The sequence below is a fragment of the Etheostoma cragini genome, chromosome 5 (genome assembly GCF_013103735.1).
Source record: "Etheostoma cragini isolate CJK2018 chromosome 5, CSU_Ecrag_1.0, whole genome shotgun sequence".
NCBI lineage: Eukaryota > Metazoa > Chordata > Actinopteri > Perciformes > Percidae > Etheostoma > Etheostoma cragini.
The window spans coordinates 5,465,803-5,487,074 of NC_048411.1; the positions used below are offsets into that span (position 1 = coordinate 5,465,803).

Genomic DNA, 21,272 nt, shown 5'->3' on the forward strand with positions numbered 1-21,272 from the left:
AAGCTAAGTGCCAGTGCAGGGACAGGAAGTGGCAGGTGGCCTTCACCAGAAAGCCAATCAAATATTGGAGGAGACTACTGGGCGGCAAAAGAGCAGCAAAGTTGAAAGCAACAAAGGGGGAAGTGGAGGAGCACCTCTGTCAAGTCCACAGTGACTTCATTAGAAAGGACATCCTGGAGATGGAGAAACTTATCAAACCAGCTGAAATAACTATGGCAAAATGGCATTCCGTACAAGGTGTACAAGTATTACGAAAGGCTCAGGAGACAAATCTGGAAGTTAATAAGGGGGGCATGGAGGAAGTTTCTTGCTAACGGTGGGATTGCTGAGGGATTGTTCACTAAAGAGAAAAAATCCTCAGAAATCAAACAATTCTGAATCATCTTACTCCTTAATGTGGAACGCAAAATCTTCTTTTTGTCTGTGGACACTTCCGTTCAGAAAGGTTGAGGTGGGCATTGTCACTGTGTGTACCATCTCACTGATTTCATTATCCACAAAAATAAACCTTTTCGTCAAGTTGACAGAGAAGTAATGTTGTGGTGCAGTACTGCTCGTGGTATCCAACAGACACCCAACATGACATCTCCAACATTGATGGACAACCTCAGCAAGATGAAGGGAGATGGATTTTAGAGAACTTGGTTGAGCTAATCGATTGGGAAAGGTTGGAGTTCAAACCTTCAAAATCCAGAAGCCTATTACTTAAGTGAGGGCGAGACAAGTTTCTGTTTTGCTTTAAGATAAGAGAGGACATCAACCCAAGAGTCAACAGTCAACAGTGAAAAGCTTGGGGAAGTGGTACTGAACTCTTTACTCAAGTGGTAAAGAGTGTGAAGGAGATGCTCCTTTAAGCTGAAACCTGCATGACAGCTGTGAGGAAGAGTGGATTATCTAGCACGCATGGCTGCACACTCTGCAGAAAGCCAGCCAATCTTAAGCATGTCCTCCCCTCATGTTGGTCAAGTGTGGCGGATGTAAAATTCCTGTGGCAACACGACCAGATTCTGACACCGGTGGCTGCTGGTGTAGAGCAGGCAAGAAAGAAGACAAAACACCTTTCTGATGTTCCAATTTCATCCACTTTCTCAGGTCAGGGGAGAGTGTAGCAGCAGCAGAGATGAGGAGCAAAAGGGTACTGACTCCCGGCCACAGCAAGCAAATGGGAGATGCGGAGATAATCCACACTAACCTCAGACACAATAATATCTTCTGGTCTAAAGGCCAAAGGCAGGTGGTTCTCATCAAGCTTACAGTAACCCCAGGAAAAGAAGAAGAGCGCATTGTCACTGGCTCAGAGATGGTTTTATGGAGTCATCTGCGATGACACAATAACACCAGTCAAATTTTGCAGATATTGTTATTATATATATTGTCTGTGTTTACATTCCTTATTTGATAATGTTGTTGCTTTCTGCTCATATTTTCCTTTTACTTCTTGACTCTGTTGATCACTTGATTGATTTGGCAATTGTCACAATCACCAAATGTCCCCGCAAGGATAAATACCAGTTTACAACGACATAAGATTAAGATAGGGATTGTCCAGGCTTTGTAAGAAGAACTAAAATGACTGAATAATACCTTTATATTTTCTTCAGGGTGTGGGTTCAAACAGCATGTTGTGCATTACAGAGTTTATCACATGATACATCTCTGTTAGTGTATGATGGGAAGTTCAGGTGGGATTGTAGTGAGTTAGCAGAGTTTTGCAAATCAGATTGGCTAAGCTTCAGCAACCAAGATAAAATGCTTCAGATTTCTAAAGCTGTGCACTGAGAAGGTGACATTTGACTTAAACATTTCTCACCTTCACCCGACCAGCCTGGTGGATCTCACATTTTATAAAAGTGCACAGCTTTTAAAATCTGGCCTTTGGAGGATGTGGATGAGGAAAAAGGAGAAGAGTGATAAAGACCAAACTGCAGAAACCATGAGTTTGGACAACTTACTTTCAAAAGTGACCCTCCTTCTCTCTGAAAGGTGTGTGAAAGAAAAAGGATAGTAAGAGTTTCACAATTGAGTGATATTTTATGTGTGTATCTATGTGTGTGCAGGTAAGGGCCAGTAAGTGTCAAGTTTGATGCTATGAACCTCCAGGTATGTGTCTGTTAGAGAGAAAAAGCTGCACATCAGGAAACATCATCGCTTCACTCACCCTCAGGTGTTGCAGTCGCCTTCCTGCGTTCTGAGTTGGAGGTTGCCAGGTTGGTCGGGCCCTGCTGGTGCTCAGGAGACTTCACCATGGCAGACATAATCATCTGCTGCCGTGCTGCGGCCGGGTTTGCAGAGTTACCATGATCCTTATACTGGAGCGCTGGTTTTGAAACAATTCATTTATTGAGCTTATATACATTGCATGTATGTGTATGATACATTTATTTATCATGCTGGGTGAACTGTTTACTGTTGGTCAAGGAAGATAATGTTAAATGTATACCATAGTGTGTAGAATCGCAAATGTGTTTAATCAGAGTGGATAAGAGCAGTCTCACCTTCCTCTCTCAGAGATCGCAGCTCCGCTCTCATTTTCTGCAAGGCATCTTCCAGCTCAGAGCAGCGATTGCGTTCTTTGTCCAGGGCTAGCTTCATGTCGCTGTACTGCAGAGGCACCGGCTGGATGGAGGGCACAGGGGAAACCTGGCCTTGCCCCTGACCCTGACCCTGGGCCTGGGCCTGGGCAGCCATGGCAGCCAACAGGTCCTCTCGACGACGCCCAAACAGACCCTGAGACAAAGGAACCAAAATGTTCTTCAACAGTTTAAAACCTTTACTTTGGGCTTTAATTAGCAAACCATTGGTTCTGACTCTTGTTCATACATGGTGATGATCTACAACTCTTTCTGAAGGTGCAAAGAGGCTGGTAGAAGTTGTAATGACTATTTATGAATAAAGTGACTCATTCATGAATGTCTTGACCTTTATGATGTAGCAATTATCCAACTTGTCATATTAATTCAAAAACATGTCCTAAACAAATTAAAAAAACTCTGATAAATTACCTTATAGTCACTTTGTCCCTTTGCTATCTCAGATATCCAGACGTGCAATCAATCTACTTAATTGACTCTGTGGAGCTCTTCGTCAACCAGGAGTATTAATTATAATTCCACTATATATATATATATATATATATATATATATAAATATTAAAAAAAATCATCATACTGAAAAAAAAAAAAAACAGCGAGCTGGGATAGCCCCCAGAAGGCTCTCACAGACTGTTTCCCAATATGTGAAATACCACATACTACTATATTAAGGCTCTGAATCTTGAGTAAACTCTTTTAAAGATGCTGATAAGTCAAGGTATCATGTAAATCTTCACAAGCTTTTTGTCTAATGCCAACACGTTTAAAATTGTAAAGGGTTTTCAAAAACATCCAGATCTGTGTAGGAAGACAGACAAATTATACTTAATCAAATTAAATACATAATCTGACCTTTTTCTTTTTGGAGCCACCATGGGCTTGGGCCTGGAGGAAGTCTATGAGCTTGGTCTGCTGGGTGATGGTACCCTCCATTTTCACCTTCTCATGGGAGTACACAGCCTGCAGGTGGAGCTAAGTGAACATCACTACTGCCATGAATTTCTCCTCAAGTACTTCACTTCACACAGAGAGGGTGACAGAGGGACAGAGAGAACGGGAGATGTACAGTATGCTGTTTGGGGTAAAAAACTGTAACATAAAATGTGTTTATGTGTCAGAACAGTGAGGGAGAAACAAGACGTAAAAGGACAGAAAGTCCAGCAGATCTACATGTGCATCTCTGAGTATGTGTTTTTTCTGTGTAGCAGCACCTGGATGTTCTCCAGCTGGTATTCCAGGTCAGTCCTTTCAGTCTTCAGCAGGTCAGTCTGGTCCAGAGCGTCCTGCAGCCCCTGGGTCAGGCGGAAGATGTGGGTCTTCTGGGCATCCATCTGCTGCTGCAGTTTCTCTTGCTGTGGAGGTAAAACAGATGTTACGTCACCATCTGGATGCTGCAACTTTGTCACTCACACGTCTTACAACTTGCTTTTTGTGATAGCACTAAACCTTTCAGCATGGTTTGACATTTGTTATGCCTATGACTTTACAAACCGAAAATCAAGTTAATTTTTTTATTACTATTTTGGCAATTGATTTGCAGAAGAGGTATACATCTTACAACATGGCATGCACAAACATTTTTTTTAATCATCTTAAATGTGTCCATAGCACAAATATACAGAATGTACCTCCTCCAGCAGTCTTTGCTTCAGATCCCTCTCGCTCTCCAGTTTTTGCTGCAAACTGTGGGCGTTCATCTCCAGCATTGTATGCTTCTTCTCCAGACCATTCAACTGAGAACAGAGAGCAGGAAAAGTTGTTGTAAGATCTGCTAACCAGAATAATACTAAGTCGTAAAAATACTTATTCAACAGTGTGGAAATGCTTACAGTGTCGGCAAGGTTCTCAGTTTTGAGTTTCTGGTCTTTGAGGGCCTGCTGCAGGGCCAGGATCTCAGCTTTGTGCTCCTTAACAGCCTGCTCAACAGCTTGGCGAGACTCAGTGCTGCGCTGCTCTGAACGATGCCTAGACCGCACAGCAAACCATTGTTTACACCCTTTTGTGTTGTCCAGTGAAAACTCTTGCAGTTCAGCTATCCTGTTACTGATGCACAGTTATTGAAATCAAATTAAATAAAGCATGTATCACAGGGTTCTGGCTTTTCCTTCCAGTAGTCCATAATGTAATTTATGTGACTACAAGACAACATTCCATTTTCAGAAAAGGTGATGAGTTTCTTTTTGTGGACCTAAAAGAAACTGTTTTGTTTTCGCTCTAAATGTTGCTACCAGTGTTGGATCAGCTCCCTCCGCCTACACACATTGAATGCAACAGGTTTGGCCGTATTCTCTAGGCTTTGTGAAAAGGTATTCTGGAAAATATGTGAAATTATTTTCTAAATTGGTGTAGGCAGGGCATGTGATATGAACCGGGTACACCAAGAGCATATTAAAACACATAGAATTTTTTAAGGTGTACTTTTCTTCATCCCAGAACAAAGTCTTTTCCCTAAACTAACCCTTAAATAGAATAGTGTGTATATACGGTATTGAATTGATTGCAGTTATCTCAATTGGAGCTGCTCTACAAAATTCAATAACAAGAAAATTCAACACTAAATGGACCTAGAATTGCCAGGCAAACATTACACAAATTTCAACTTAGTCAATACATTTCAGTGTGTGTGTGTGTGTGTGTGTGTGTGTGTGTGTGTGTGTGTGTGTGTGTGTGTGTGTGTGTGGTTTTAACCTGTTCTGTTTCTCTGTATCCAGCAGTCTCTGGATGTCCCTGGTCCTCCTCTCAGCCTGGTTCTTCTCTTCCTCCAGTGTTGCCCTCCAGGCCTCCCACTGTCTCTCCTTCTCCAGCAGCTCGTCATTCAGGGACTCCAGTTCCAAAACCTGTTCCTCCAGCATGGTGCATGTGGTCTTCAGTGTCTCCAAGTTCTGGTACAAAAAGGGTTTCAGATGAGAAATACCTTTGATACACAAACTGGAAAGGACACAACTCCACTTCTCAAGTTGTCATTCATTCTCAGAAAAAGAATATTAAAAAACAGCATGTTTCTAACAGTTGCATGACCAGAGACGTAACAATGACAACAAGTAAATTTTGAAGATAAAGGACGCAGAGTTGGCCAATTTCCTCCTGAACAGGTAGCTTTAGGCTTATTTATCACGGCTACAAGGCTTCATTAAACAATATAGCTAGAGCTGAATCTATTCATAACTGTCATGCCAATAATGACTTTAAATCAAACCCTCTCGTGTAATATTGATTAATGTGACCATGCTGTATTCTGATAAGAACTTGATCTTTAACTTGTAATCAATGATACTGTATGTTTTCTTTGTAAAATCTGTTTGTTAGTCAAATTTGTAAAATTAGAAAAGTACAATATTTTGCTTTGAAATGTACAAGCAGAATTACAATGTCACCTTATGGCTCTCTGCTTAATATTTCTGGCTACTGGGAAGCTGTGATGGAGGGGTTACTATTTAGTATATTATTTAAGTAGCGGTGTGAAGGCTTCTCTCCAGGAGTTTTACTTGCTGCTGCAGTGGGGCTAGCAAGGGAAGTTTTTGCATGCCATATAAAACAGAAGTAATCATTGTCAAAATGACAGTACGCAAACACAAAATGGCCATTTACTGACTTTCTCCCACCATCATGCAGGAAGGACAGCGGGTAAAAAAAAGAAGCTATTTTAACAATTAACTTCTTAATTTACAGACTTGTCAGACAAAAAATTCAATCAGCCATAGCACCATAAAACAGCGCCATGCCAACAATAAATCACAAACGAAAACATAGGGGCTTCTAAGGAGCGTTTGATGGCAGCTCAAACAACATACCTAAAGTTCGACAACTAATTTACCATGTAAATGACGGTGAACCTTCAGTTTAAATAATAACTTCTAAACTACAATTAGCAAAAGAGCAGCTTTGGAGTTATTTGAATGACATTTCAACGTATTTTTGTTTACAGGGCCTACACAAAGCACTGTGTTTTATGTCTTATAAATGCACTGCTTTTGACTTAGCATTGGGAGACAAATATAGCTTTGTGCTGGTGCTGCAACAACACCACGGCCCTCTGAAGTCCAACGCTTTCACAGCTGACACGACCTGGGAGTGATGGGAATGACACATCCCTCCCACACACCACCCCATCCCTTTTCTATGACTTGCATTGCTGGTTACACAACCAGCAGGACTGAGAGCGCTACTGGACACCCACACACAGATCCTCCCACAGGGGCAGCACACACATCACACAGGCTCCTTGCTCATGCTCTCTCTCGCTGCATCCAGAATGCAGCTCACAACAATACTTAAATATTCACAGCGTTTCTCCTGCCTGATGTACTCTTGACACTGTCAGCGCAGGTAGAGATGTCTAGGTCACCTGTCAAAGGTAGTGTGGATATATCCCATAATGTAAGTAAGTGGAAACCTTGTGTCTGACTGGCTGTGAGTGGGAAGTGGGCAGGGGGAAGGAACCTGAACTAAAAGAAGAATTACAACTGTCGCAGCTCTGAGTCTTGTCAACAGAAAAATGTGGGTTTACTTTTTTTTGTTTCTACAAAAATATTCAACAGAAATATGAAAACTAATAGACTATAGTGGTTGACTCAGTGGTAGACACTGTGACTAAATTATGAGTTTGAAAAGTCAACTGTTTAATTGTTTGTGTGATAACTTGGTGACCGGCAACCTGTGTTAGTAATGAATAGTTGGAAGACTGCAGTGATTTTCTGTTAGATTTTGAGTCATGTAACGCTAAAAACTCCTCTGAAACAGCTCTTAAATAGAAATAAATCTGATGGATAACAATAGAAGATTAAGAAGAAGACAAAGAAGAAGACTGGAAAATTCCACAAGAAATTTTAACAGTGTGCCTACTACTTGGTCCACATCCAAATAGCAATCAAACTTAATGAAAAATAATAAAAGTGTTACGTGTCTTAACCCTGCAGAGATAGACTTTTTATAAATCTATTTAAGACTTTTCAGTTTCCCAGAAACAGCTAGAAAGCAGCTAGCGCTAAGCCAACCAGACTTCGTTTGAAAAACAATACTTTTAGCATGTATAGAGCCATCCTAATTTCACATGTAAGTCAGTAAAGTATGTGTTAATTTCAACCAACACTAGAGATGTGAGGGTTGGAAAAGTGTAAAGAGCGCCAAAAATAGCTTTTCATAGTTTTATTTGGTTTCTGTCAACTTTGAATGAAGTGTGTTTTACAATGCTAAAATTACTGTTTATTTACATGGAGTCTGGTGGGTGTGGTCCTTCTTTATCTTCTCTCCGCCTTTATTTCTCTCCTTTTCATGTCCTCTCCCCTTTTCTTCTACTACTCCTGTGGCCATTTGAGTTGAAAAAGGGATTTGACAAGGGTTGAGTAAATGCCATTGTCACAACAGGTGTGTAGTTAATATCATTAGTAACAGCTGATCTGAGCTAACTTTACTCTGCTGTTTGACATATCCTGCAAAGAGAGGACAACACGGCCTACAGTGAAGAGTTTCATGATAGGTGTGTTTGTGTGTGTGTGTGTGCGTCAGAACTTGTTGCTATGGTGATTTCCTCAGTGTAGAATCCTGTTTTTTTTTTTCATAGTTTCTATCGGCAGTTGGTGTGAACAGCGGCAAAAGTTTTAGTCCGATGGATTCCATAGTTACATGTCTGCAACCGGCACAAGATTTCCTATATTTTTACCAACCATGATGTATGAAGAGTGATAACTGTAGGAGAGAGAGCCATTTCCTTGAAAAAATGAGAGAATCATACTGCAGCCCCCCTCTGTCCTCCATTCTAACGCTCACCATTCCGCCACACACATTGGAAAATTTAAAACCGTCTGAAAATGGGACCATTCGAAAATTATGATTTGGGAGAAACCGTGAGTGATACTATAATGCCCATTCAACCCAATAAATGCCAATGACTTGTCTTTGGTTTAAATTTTTAATTATGTTTCTACGTTAAAGTATGGCGATACAGCATTGCCCCAAAGAGGTGGCGTTTTGCACGATGTTGAGCGGTTTCCCAAAGATTTCCCATTAAAGTCTATGAGAAATTTTGCGAAAACTATGCGATAAATCTCTTTGAAAACAGTTAGCACACCATTCCCGATCACGTTTTGATGTATTTTGTGTGCACGTGTTGGCAACGCTCCGTGACTAGTAGCGGGACAAAAATTTGGCGGAAGATGGGGAATAAGAAATAATAATAATAAGTATGTAAAACAATAGTCATTGCGCCGATTGCTGCAACACATCGGCACACTGAAAAATAATAGCAGTAAATAATAGCAGTACTAATAAGAGCATGCACGTGTCCTATTACAAACAATGGTGGTATAATTGGCAGGAATGTCATCACACATGCCATACACATCACACACCAAGAATGGCATTATTGTCAATTATAGAAACTACCTTTTGTTAATCAAATCTGGAGTAGGACAAAATGACTGTCTCATCACTTTTTTAATCAGAAGACAGCATCAGCTGATTCTTTCAACAAATCAATGCAACGTACCAATTTTAGATAATTGAGCATGTAAAGGTCCCATATTCTGTTCTCTATTCTTTGTATCAAAGCCCCTCAATCCACAGAAAATGAGAACGAGAATAATATGAGTCCTTTAATGTCCACTTGGCTATGGACGTCTTTAGGCCTATTTTAGGGGGGCTGAAGCTACCCAAAAATAACCTTAATGTCCCCCAAATAATAAGAAAGATAGATTTAGAATTAAAATTAGATTATTTATTTTTTTACAGTGCACTCTGTATCACTCACAACGTGGAATCAATCTTCCTCCACCATCCATCTGTTGGTGTCGTTGTGCACTGCAGTCTGTTTTAATTTTATCACACGTACTGTCAACAGGTCGAAATGACAGTGTTTCAGGCTGACGAGTGGCCGCTTGCACAGTAAAGGTTTGTGGACAAGCGAGTTAGAGAGTTACTGAAGAGAGAGAGTGCCAGGCAGCATTAATACAAAGCAGTAAATAGGAGAAGGTAAATGTTGTTTTTGCCGATGTATTACTCAAAATGCAACTGTAGCAAGTATCGCACTATGATTAAAGTTATCTAAATTCATAATTAGAAACATCAAATAATATATCCAGTTACAAAAAAAAGGAAGAAGAACCCATGAAGATGATACACCATCTTGTCTCTTCTCACTTGTTTAAACTGCAGGATTTTGTCTCGTCGCAAATCTTTTGTCTGGACTTGGTACCACACCATAGACTATGAACCACACACACAGCGAGTGATACAGAATGAAATTGTAATTAGTTGTCCATGACTTTTTTTATATGCTTCACTTTAGCTTTATTTACTTGAGGTAAAGATAAAGGAATATTTTAGTTAGCTATAGTCTAGCTAGTGTAAACAAATGAAATACAAGAAATAGCTCTCCTGGTAAGGTATCCAAAACTCTCTATTCTTTACCATTAATATAGCCTGCAATCTCCATTAAAACAATATCAGTCCATATCATGTGGATGGGGCCTAAATGTAGAATACATGCTATACATGAGCATGAGAATCAGAATCAGAAATACTTTATTGATCCCCAAAGGGAAATTCTGTAATTCTGTGGCATACCTACATACAGTACATAGTAGAACTTCTATTTATCTCGGCATCAGGCTAATAAATTCAGACATACTTTGAATAATCCTTGTCAACCATAATGCAATGAGCTAGTTCAGCGTATCATACCTGACTCGAGTAGTGTGTTTTTCTTTAGGAGTGGGAAGGGCTGACATATTGCCTGTTTCGTCGTTTGGGCTGCCTTGTTGAGTGCAGTGGGACTGAAAACATTATATTTCACACAATTTAAGCTCTTTTACAAAATATGAAAATAGTTAGTCCAACAAATCGTTCAGTTTTTGATGCGCACCTGACCGAAAGCATCAAACCGAACGGTTCAATACGAATCTGTGTCGTACACCCCCAGTAATTACATAGTCTTATTTTGACCTGCAAGTTATCTAATAGAGAGATGAGTTAGGTATGGTATTACTTTACCACACATTTACACAGGCAGACAGCGGTTAAGTCTTAGCATAATGAAGAACTCAGCAAGAGCGCACTCTCTGGCCTAAGTAAATCCCCCCATGCGGCTTTGATGTATCTAAAAGCTAACATTAGAGTTTGTAAGTAATATTTTGCGAGGGGAAGTTTTGCATAGCCTCGGGGCCCTGTCTTTCAATTCCAGTGACATCCCTGCACCTGACTTTTCTTTCTTTGGACTGTTGATAAAAAAACACATACACACACAGGCACACACACACACTTATAACCCATAATTACAACAGGACCAGCAGCCTGGTACCTGTTTCTGGTTGTTAAGGTGCATTTCACGATCGGCCACCTCCCGACGCAGCCGGTCCACATCCTGGCTGAGTTGCAGCCGGTCCTCTCTCTCATCAGAGGCTTCATCCAGCTGCTTGGACAGGTAGAAGTTCTGGCGGTTCAGTTCACTGTTCTCCTGAGTCAGTGTGGTCAGCTGCTCCTCCAGATCTGTGATCACCTGCAGGAAGTCAACAGGACTCAGACTTCCCGTTTAAAGAGAGGTAAATATACAGAGCACCCACTCTGCACCCAAAATAGATCAACCAAGAATCAAACAACTACAGATAATCCATAATAATGAGTTTCTGAATAAATGTCTGCCCTTTAAGAATTGTTTTTCTTTATTTTTGTCTCTAAAGAAGGTAACTACAGAGCCCCGGAGGTGACATAGAAGGAAAAAAAAAAAATTTTACTAGGGACAAACACTAAACTCGAGATCTTGAGTTGGAATAGATATATGTATTGTGATGCACGAATAAGTCTAAAAAATAAATGTACATTCGTTTTACAATTTACACACATTTACACAGCTTAAATTGTGCATACTGTAGTTATAGCATTGTGCATGGTATTATTGATCCACACAAAAATCTGACCAAGCAGCCCACACAGTCTATATATGGTGCAATTTTGCAGGATATGGATATTTCGAGTTTGTGATATTATGCAGTAATCATTTTGGCAAGATATCTATCCAGCCTACTTGTTAAACATTAGCATTTAGAACAAAGAGCGGGCTAATCATTTCATCAGCATCAGTCTGTTGCCTTAATCAGCCATGACTACAGCAGGCTGTATGGAATTAAAGGCTGGTAAGGCTGCCTGTAAGAGGTCCTTATTCTCAACTCTCATGGGAACATGTGTACCACGCAGAACTTTCAGGTTCTTTTAGCTGTCTGTTCTGTACTGACTCAGTACTTCTGCTCCCTTGAGGCAGGGGACTGACAGCAGCTACTTAATACTTAAGGCGGGCTGAGGAAGTCAATGATAGAATGGATACAGTGATTCGGCAAGCCTCTATATTTACTCTACTTGTCTGTCATCCAAATCTATACAGCAACTTGCAGGCCTAAATTAAAATCACATCTGGAGCTTTGCATCCTCAACACTGATGAACACAAATTGCTCAATCCTATTTGTACAGCAAATAAAAGGCCCAGCTAAAGAGAGGCAGTAAATCACTCCCACAGTTTCCTTGACTGAAATGAACGTTATATTTACTGTACACTGAAATACAGAGGAAGGAACATCTGCTCTTTTTACTAAACAGCTGTGGAGAGTGAATCCACCTTAAGTTGTTTTACTCACAATGTTAAATTTAACCATTTTCGGTGAAATCATTGCTACAGATATATGGGTGACTGATATTCAACTGCAATGCACTGTATGAATAGATATAGTAAATTTGCAGGTAATAGATTAATAGATAAAATGTTTTGGGGCTAAAAGGACTCCTCATTGATTTGACATTGACAATGATCTAATACAACCAAAAATATTAAAGCATGGCTACTTCGGTAGACAGAATAACAAAATCTTTGATGGTTGGACCACGGTTGTGAAGGATCCTAGCAGGGAAAATGGGCACTTATAAAACCCTATGACACCATTATTACACTGTCAAAATAACCTTTCTCCAGTTTGAGTACATGACTACCTAATGTTGCAGGTATATTTAAAGTTAATATAGATACAAAAAAGTCTTGATTCCCCACTAGTGCCACTTTGAGGCTACAGTGTGCTCCCATAATACAAAATAATGGGTTGACAGTGTAAGTGTTTCTGCAGTCTTACTAGTAGTGTGGCTAAAAATAAAATGTATGCAGTCAGCAAATTTCATTGCCGTCTGCTGATTATGGGATGTCTTGTGTGAAAAGTTGACATTTTGGTCGGAAGATAGCGCTAGAGGAAAGTTCATGGTATATCTACAATGGAAAAAAAAATTATCCTTTGAGGGGCTGGTATGTGTTCAGCATATTTTAAGGAAATTGGCACTTTGATATGTTTTTGATATGTCTGTTTGTACAAATGGAAATACTTGCCTGATATAAGTGCTTGGCAAAATGGGGCTCTAAAACTGTCAAGTTTTGGCAAAAAGAAAGTAAGAATTAAAAATATTTATATAAATGATAATTTGGACCGTACTGTAGTTGTCGAGATATCTTGCTCCGACTAACGGATAGACCAACATGGCATGGCAAAAAATAGAAGCTCTGCTTGTTGCAGAATTTGGCTGTGTTTGCCTGAACATTAGCCAGCTGAATCTATGGACAGTTCTTTCTGAACAGTTTGCGAGTGGGAGGACCTCAAAAGTAGGGCAATGGAATAAAGGAAGACCATGAAGATCTTTGTGTTTATTCAAGGTCAATGAATTGAAAGGCACTCTAATCCCTTAAACATGTCACCATCATTTTCTCAAGGTTACTGAGACTCCAGGGCTCCACAGTAACACCCCCCAATAAAATTTGTTATCTAACAAAATGATTACATAAAAACAATGGTCTAAGGAAAAATTCCAGAATTCTGGCAATACTTCCAGTGTGCTTGTACTGTTCCTATGCAACTGGCAAATACAATTACTTGGGAAACCTTAGGGATTATAACATTCTTTAACATAGCCCTCATCGTCTGTAAAATAAACAAATGGCTGTTCAATAAATAGATTTACTAGAAAATGTACTTTCAACAATCAAATAAAATATGTATCTTACTATACAAAATATTGCCTCAGTATCATAAGCTCTGGTAACAAGGTGGTGTTGTTTGGTAAAAGAGAGGGAATGAATATCTCTGCGGACATGGAAAAGAAAACAATCAAACAATTACAGTGAGTAATTCATTCTAAGTAATTCAGCCATTATGTGTGGACTTGACACTGAGATGCTGAATTAGCTAAATTAACCACAGTGAGTCTAGGCAAAGCTGAGTATGTGACACCTTCAAGCACGACAAAAAAAGAAGAAAAAAAAATCCCAGAATTCTCAGGTGCTAAACAGCCATGATGAGAGTATAACAACCATCATCAGGGCTAGTTTTGGTAATGCTAGCTCATTTAATGTGAACAAATGGCATCATGGAAACAAACTAATCCAATTGAGAATTAATCTACCACTTTTAAGAATTGGCGTTTTATATTATTAACAGTTCTTACTTTGACCATAAACATATTGTTTTGAGACAGTTCTGACAACGTTAGCGTGAAGCCCTGGTCATACCCACCCCCAACTGAGAGCAGTTAGTACTTTATTTTTGACAAAACGTACCAAAAAGAAGGCGAGTGTGATGCAATGGATTAGGTCTTTATTTTCCTAAATAAAGCCTGAATTACTGAAGAATGACAGAAACATATGGAGTGAAATATTAAGGCTACTTTAGGTTGTTAGTTATGTGTGATAGTGTGTGAAGATTCAGCTGCCAGGCGCGCTGTCTATTCCTGGAGAGAGAGAGAAAAGAGTGAGCAGCTTACCGCACAGCTGTCTCTCAAGACATCAAACTTGCGTTGTATCTCATCTCTGTGTGCCTAGCAGGTATGAAAAATGAGACAGAGGGACAGATTTCACTGCCTGAATTATATGACAACAAAGGAGACATCAGCTTCAGTATTCCACTACTCTCTCTCTTTCTGTCTCTCTCTCTCACTCTGAGCACAGTGATCTCCTCCTCAGCCTCTGCAGTGGTCTCCTCCAGCTCGGTCTTGGCGTGCTGTAGTTGGTTCTCCAGAGCGTGGCGAGCTGCTTGCAGATTGCTGATCTGTGACTCGCGCTCCTGCAGCGACAGAGTCAGATCTGTCACCTGACGCTTAATCTCCAACTTCTGCTCCTCATGCTCCATACCGATCTACAACAGGAGACAGAAAAGGGAGGTTATTCACCCCAAATACTGACACTTCTACTCTGACTCAATTAGTTGTGCTGCTCTATTTGGTTGCATCTTTAGGTGGAAAGAGTATAAAAATATTCTACTTAAGTGAAAATAGGATTACAATGATGAACTTTTACTTAAGTACAAGTAAAATTACCGGTATTAAAATCTTCTCATTTAAAAGTAAAAAGTGTCAAACTTATTTAATATCTTATTTACACAAATTATACTTATTTATTTAAATCACAGTTTTTTTTTACATTTACTGTAATTATGTGATTTTAAAAGCAGCTAAGTACAACACTTCAAACGAAATATACTTGCAAAATTATATTACAGATTTTTTAAACTTAAAAGTTTGTTTTGTTTTGTTTTTTTGGCCAGTACTTTTAAACTATACTTCTGCATTGGGTGAATAAGGTTGTTGATTAATACCAGGAAATGACTCAATGACTCAACAATACAGATGTTGAGATTTATACCCAATAAAACTCACTTCCTTAAGTGTTTTATGGAATGTTAAAAAAAAAAGTACTCCTTAAAGATAACAATGCACTGATCACAAAACACCCACACCAACGTCATGTCATGTTTCAAATTAAAGTAAACGTCCTTTACCTTCTTTAGCATTCAAGTGGCTCAAGCCCTTTCATAATCATTATCCATTATTATTACCCATGTCAAAGTGTCAAGGGATGAGCAGGTGGCACCTTGTACGGCACACTATATGAATGTGTGTGAATGGTTCCTGTACTATGTAAAAGCACTTTGAGTAGTCGTTGAGACTAGAAAAGCGCTATGTAAGAACAGTACATTTACATTAAAAAAAGGACTTGGTTCTGAAACTGAATTTGGCATGGAAGTGACAGATTGTAACAGGACTGATTAGGCAAAATGGAAAAAGAGTTTGAACCTTCATGTCTATCGAGACATAAGATCTAGCTTTCTGCTCCATCTCCCTGTAATATCTCCTCACCTCTCGGAGCCTTGTTTCCTGCTCCAGCACACGACTCTTATTGCCTTGCTCCTGCTGGCTTATTTTCTCTAGATGCTCCTCCAGTTTGGCATTCTGGGCCTCCAACTTCCCAGCCTGAGACTCCAAGTAGAACTTTTGTTGGCGAAGCTCTGAGATCATCTCCTCCTGGGCTTTCCTGCCGAGACCACACATACTTGTGTGCAAAAAGTTCAATAGGAGGCAATGCTTGCTGGTGTTATGCAATTATGTGTAAAAATACAAGATAGAAAAGATACTTTCCTGTTATTTTTTTTGCACAAGCTTCTATCCTATCATTATCCTATTTTTATCCTCTTTAACCAATCTCTTGACCTTTTTCTTATATTATGACTAAGGCAAATAATTTACTCAGTAATAATAAACAAAAGCCCACGACTTTCTCTTGAACCAACTTATACACTCAAGTTGGTTCAAGAGAAAGTCGTGGGCTTTTGTTCATCTTCATTCATGGATAGAGATCTAGAGTAAGATGGAGATTCTAATGCTTTTAATTTTTACAGTCAAAAAGAATTGCAATGATATGTGTATAGGCACTTACATGTTTTTCTGGGTGTAGATACTGCTGTTGGCTGCCATTTTGTTGGCCTCAGACAGCTCAGCAATTCTCTGCTCCAGGCTGTTCATCTTAGACTCCATAGCATTTATGGTCTGAACAGAAACGATGCACAGTATAGCTTGTGTTCTAACTAAACATTCAGTCAGATCCTCACATCACCAGCTTAAATTGGGATCAGATTAAGGCTCATTATTTTGTGCTTGGCAATAACCTCCCCAAGTTTATTCCAAACAACAGAAATCTATGTCAATGTGAAAAATGTTAAAATGCGACTGGTCCGTTCTTACCGCCTTCTGTTCGCTGATGATGCTGCACTTCTCCCGCACCTCCTCCTCATATTTGCTCTGACTGGACTCCAGCATCTCCTTATCAGCCATGTCTGCCTTCATCTGGGCCTCCAACACCTGCTCAATGCCAGGCAGCCCACAGAACCATAACCAGGATATCACTTAACTGGACAGAGAATGGCGTGAAGATGACATACTGCAGCTCTCTCCCAAGTATAGAGTACACCCACAACTTCCCCAGCTAAAGTGTGACCTCCGAACATAGCACAGAGCACTTCCTGTAAGTACAGAATATCAGGATGTACCTGCCTGTTTTTTTACATATGTAGATGTGCAGGTTTTTGGAAATTTTACCTTTATCTTGTCTTCATAGAGCTTCTCCTTCTGCTTCAGATGAGTCTCCAACCGCTGGGCTGTGGTTTGGGTCTCTCGCAAATTCTCCTCCAGCGCCTGCACAAACATACAAATATGTTAAATACACAAAGGCTAAAAGTAGATAAAAGTATTTACTAACTACCTTTTATTCTTATAAGAGTTATGTACAACCCATTTTTATCAGAAAACAGACACCTTTGTGATAAGTGATAAGTGAGGGATCTATAGGACTCCTAAATCATTTATGAGTTACATCAGTAATGTAAATCATAGGGGCCCTATCTTGCACCCGGCGCAGCACAACTAGCAAAAACAGCCGGACGCAAGTGTTTTTTCTAGTTTAAGACCCATGCAGTTTTCAATTTACCATTCATCCAATGCACCTCATGGGTGTGCTGGTCTTACAGGGCCGTGTATTCAGGTGCATTCTTGGCATATGCTATCTTGAAGGTGATCGCGAAAGTGATTGCGCCATTGACCAACAAAACCAGTAAAGACAGTAACGCAGCAATTCATTGTTATTTTTTTAAAAATATTATGTAAAAAAGGTTATTTTGGGGCATTTTAGGCCTTTATGATGTCAGGATAGCTGAAGACACAAAAGGGAAGAGAGAGGGGAGAGACATGCAGCGAAGGGCTGGAGGTTGGAGTTGAACGCTGGCACGTTGTGCGGAGGAATAAACCTCTAAATATAGCCACCCGCTCAACCCACTGAGCTAACCGGGGACCGGTTTCAATGATATTTTAATGCGTACTTCACCTCGTGGAGTTTTTGGTGGCATACGGCTCGTGCCATATATGATCTGCTTACGCGCTTTCACTTCACGCACAAGCAGATCAGTTTCTTCTCTCCTTTCTGCTGAAAAAATCCACCATCATAATAGCAATGCACCAAGGTACAAATACGCCCGACTTTTACTAAAGGGAATTGGTGAAGACACTCTAAATGGTTTATTGTATGTTACACCCAAAACACACCTATGATTACAGTTACAGATTACAAAACAGTGGGCACAACTGGAGCTAAATGTGCAAAATTCAAACTACAGTCTGCACTACCAACAGTCACCTGAACTAAACGGTTCACATCACCTGAAAATACTTATTCACAGACACACAACTCTGAACACACGTCTTAAAACAGGCTCAGTGCAGCGTAACACTATGAACAATCCTCACTGCGATAACACACACTGTCACTCTGAGAGTAAAAACACTAGCATCAAACACCATTACAGTAAATACTAACTTACAGTTTGAACAATTTGAGTGACTTCACATGACTCATTGGTTTCTTTAAAGAAACGATACAGATTTTATAATATACCAATTTTCACGTAAGGTAAACAAGAAGGAATGAAAATCAGCAGTTTCAATATAGTATTTTGTCTCTAGTGATTTATGGAATTACTGGAAAAAGCTAAATGTACAAAACAGTAACAAAGAACTGTGCGACTAATCTTGCCTCTCTCTAGCATCATGTGGCAAGTTATCTTCATCCCACTGGATGTCAAATACTAATGAATGTGGTATCTCCATTACATTCACCTCCATTACTTTCTGAAAAACAGTAAGAACTCAGTTTTACTATAGTAAAGGTGGTGTTTTTCACATTTTGTTTTTATAGCTGTGTATGTAACCTCAGACATCTGACCTGGACATATTGGTATCTTTGCTCTTTTACCTGTTTCTCTCATACGGTACAGTGTATAACTGTTTGTAATTCTTATTTGGTGTTTGTACACAAAAAAGGCATTCTGAGCTTCATCTATAAATAGCATGTCATTAACTAGTCTAAAACATGACATCTGCTTAGGCTTTCAGCTAAAATTGCAGCCAGCAGTGTTTGACAGGCACCAGTGAAATCTATTCTGTTTTGAATGTGTGGTTAACAGTTGTGACAGCAGTGTGTTAGCATTAGAACAAAGTGCTGTAAATCCACAGTGTTGGGCAGGTTATGGTTAAGCCATGGCATAAGTGTGTGGAGATTTGAAAACTGTATTCAAGCAATCAAAAAGGAACTAGAGTTTTCCAAAACACTTAAGAAAGAGTTTTGCATATGTGACTTGTAAACGGCTTAAACGCACCTGTGCCAGGCACTTCATGGCGTGCTCTTGGATTGATAAAATTGGGTCCATGGTGTTTAAAAAAAGAGCTAATAAAGAGCTTTTATTTAGCTCAATTACAAGGGAAATTTTTAGCGTGATGGAACTAGTAAGAAATGTAATCACCTCACAAACAATATGTTTGACCATATGTTGTATTACCTGTGTGTGTGTGAGTGTGTGTTTGTGTGTGTGTGCAGATATTTCTACATCTGACACAGATGTTAGTTTATGTTTGTGTTTTTAATGTTATCTGATGAGTGTTGGAGCAGACAACGTAAGAACATTTTCTGTGTGAATACAGACTTTAATGTTTTATCTTATCTTATTTAAAGGCAGTGTTGACAAGCCAGTGCATTACTTTGTATAATGTATTTATCCAGAGACACATATTCATAAACTGTGACTTTTAAGTATCCAAGTACTAAAACCACTTCCTTGTCTTTGTCACTATGGATGTAGTAAGTAAGCGGGTGTAAGTGCGCATGAGACACAGAATCTCATGACACAAGATGTCATTCACATCAATGAGGTCAACCCGACCCCTTCTCTTAGAGCGCAATTTTCTGAGCTTTTTTTTCACTTGTTATAGCAGGAAAGGCACAGGTGGAACTAATACACAAAACCCAAGCCCTTGAACTGGCCCACAGACATGAACACAGCAATTATTATTACAACTTATTAACCTTTTCCCTTTACACCCACACAGTTGCTTTTCACTGGCTAATTATACCTCTGAGGTATAATTAAGGGAATAAGTGAAGTGACCAAACTCTATGGACTACAGAGAATCATATATATTGTACATGTAGGTACAATTGTACAATTTGTCCCAACCTTACAGATCCAGCAAAACTCGCAGAAGAGTGAGAGAGAAATGTTGCCAAACAGTCCGTACACGCCCACACTAATCAGTCAAAACTAATTGAAAGCACTTATGTGGGTGTAGTATGGGGACAACATTACGTAAAACTATATTTTATTATTATTTATACAGGCTAGCTTTGTGCCCTGTGTATATAGAAACAACAGTTATAGGTTGATACATACCAGTCCACATAAAACAGTTTAAATCCAGATCATCCGTAAAAATAGTAAACGATGAACATGAGGTTTTTCAGAAATATTATGTGAAATAGCACTTCCTCTGCAATGATGAGCTTTGTTTACCTCACACCTCCTCTGATTATTTTAGCTCCACACAAGTGGTGAAAGGTGGGTTACCAGAATCTTATCTGCCATCTGCTGAATCTGCCCGGCCTTGCTCTGGAGCTCGTCCTTCAGTTTAGTCTCCCGGCGCTCCACAATCTCCAGCCTTTTTACCTGGTTCTCCAGAGTCTTCCTTCCATCCTGAAAACAAGAAATGCACACACACGCACGCACACACGTTAAGTGACTTCTAGAATATTTCTTTTAGTTTTAAAAATGCATCCTTTGGTCAAAAGATCCATCTGAAATGGTCCTTTTTGCTATGTGGTTCTCAAAACAATAGGAATGCTAATTAGACTTCAAGGTTTTCCACTTCAAGGAAAAACTGATGATACACTGCAGGAGCTGCATCCATTTTGCTTGTTAGTGATGCACCTCTTCAATGTCTATATCCTATTATCCCAGGTTCCTCTCAATGGTTCCAAAGAGCCCATTTGCATTGATGTGTAATGGTGTAAGAGGTCTACGGAGCTTTAAATTTGACCACATGAGTATTTATTTTCCTCTGACTGTCCTGTCCAAATTAACCTATGCTAATTTACGACATTTACATGTTGAGTGCTCAATACATTGCTGATAAAGTGGTGTTTAAGAAGAATTCATAGCAACCCCCCTGAAAAATAAAGAATACTGTATATGTAACTAGAGACATTGCATAATATCTACACATGCATATCTTTATAGCAGAGTTGTATTCAAGCTGATGGATTCTGTTGTTTTTCTGATGCAAAAAACATAAACAATAGCAACACAAAACATTGGATGCAAACAGAAGGGACACATAATTACAGAAGTAAAATAAAAAATGCACCATTATTAAAATAACTTTACACAGCTTCTTTTAGTTACTTTTTTTTTAAATTACTTTTGGGCATTTCCACCTTTAATAATAATAATAATAATTTTATTTGACAGGGACAGTGTACATTAATCAACATTACTGTAAATGCACCAGAATTA

At 39.4% G+C, this 21,272-nt stretch overlaps 1 protein-coding gene and 1 long non-coding RNA gene across 12 annotated transcripts in view; one reads left to right on the top strand and one right to left on the bottom strand.

The window, feature by feature from the left end:
• LOC117944657 (citron Rho-interacting kinase) overlaps window positions 1-21,272 on the bottom strand; it is a 59,807-nt gene that overhangs the window by 13,688 nt on the left and 24,847 nt on the right. For 3 of the 11 annotated variants that reach the window (XM_034871684.1, XM_034871678.1, XM_034871679.1), the window contains exons 9-24: window positions 20,328-20,453; window positions 16,978-17,073; window positions 16,624-16,740; window positions 16,319-16,428; window positions 15,742-15,934; window positions 14,544-14,741; window positions 14,371-14,424; window positions 10,885-11,082; window positions 5,280-5,473; window positions 4,421-4,556; window positions 4,220-4,324; window positions 3,803-3,943; window positions 3,444-3,563; window positions 2,496-2,727; window positions 2,159-2,317; window positions 1,953-1,976 (exon numbers count right to left, since the gene is read on the bottom strand). In XM_034871684.1, the coding sequence (XP_034727575.1) occupies window positions 1,953-1,976; window positions 2,159-2,317; window positions 2,496-2,727; window positions 3,444-3,563; window positions 3,803-3,943; window positions 4,220-4,324; window positions 4,421-4,556; window positions 5,280-5,473; window positions 10,885-11,082; window positions 14,371-14,424; window positions 14,544-14,741; window positions 15,742-15,934; window positions 16,319-16,428; window positions 16,624-16,740; window positions 16,978-17,073; window positions 20,328-20,453 (2,203 nt within the window). The remainder of the gene's footprint in view (window positions 1-1,952; window positions 1,977-2,158; window positions 2,318-2,495; window positions 2,728-3,443; window positions 3,564-3,802; window positions 3,944-4,219; window positions 4,325-4,420; window positions 4,557-5,279; window positions 5,474-10,884; window positions 11,083-14,370; window positions 14,425-14,543; window positions 14,742-15,741; window positions 15,935-16,318; window positions 16,429-16,623; window positions 16,741-16,977; window positions 17,074-20,327; window positions 20,454-21,272) is intronic. The other 8 variants (XM_034871688.1, XM_034871683.1, XM_034871681.1 and 5 more) reach the window with 5 other exon arrangements.
• The window catches only part of LOC117944675, a 23,841-nt gene continuing 14,672 nt past the window's right edge, over window positions 12,104-21,272 (top strand). Inside the window, exons 1-2 of the long non-coding RNA XR_004656630.1 lie at window positions 12,104-12,114; window positions 12,331-12,337. This is a non-coding gene — a long non-coding RNA (uncharacterized LOC117944675). The remainder of the gene's footprint in view (window positions 12,115-12,330; window positions 12,338-21,272) is intronic.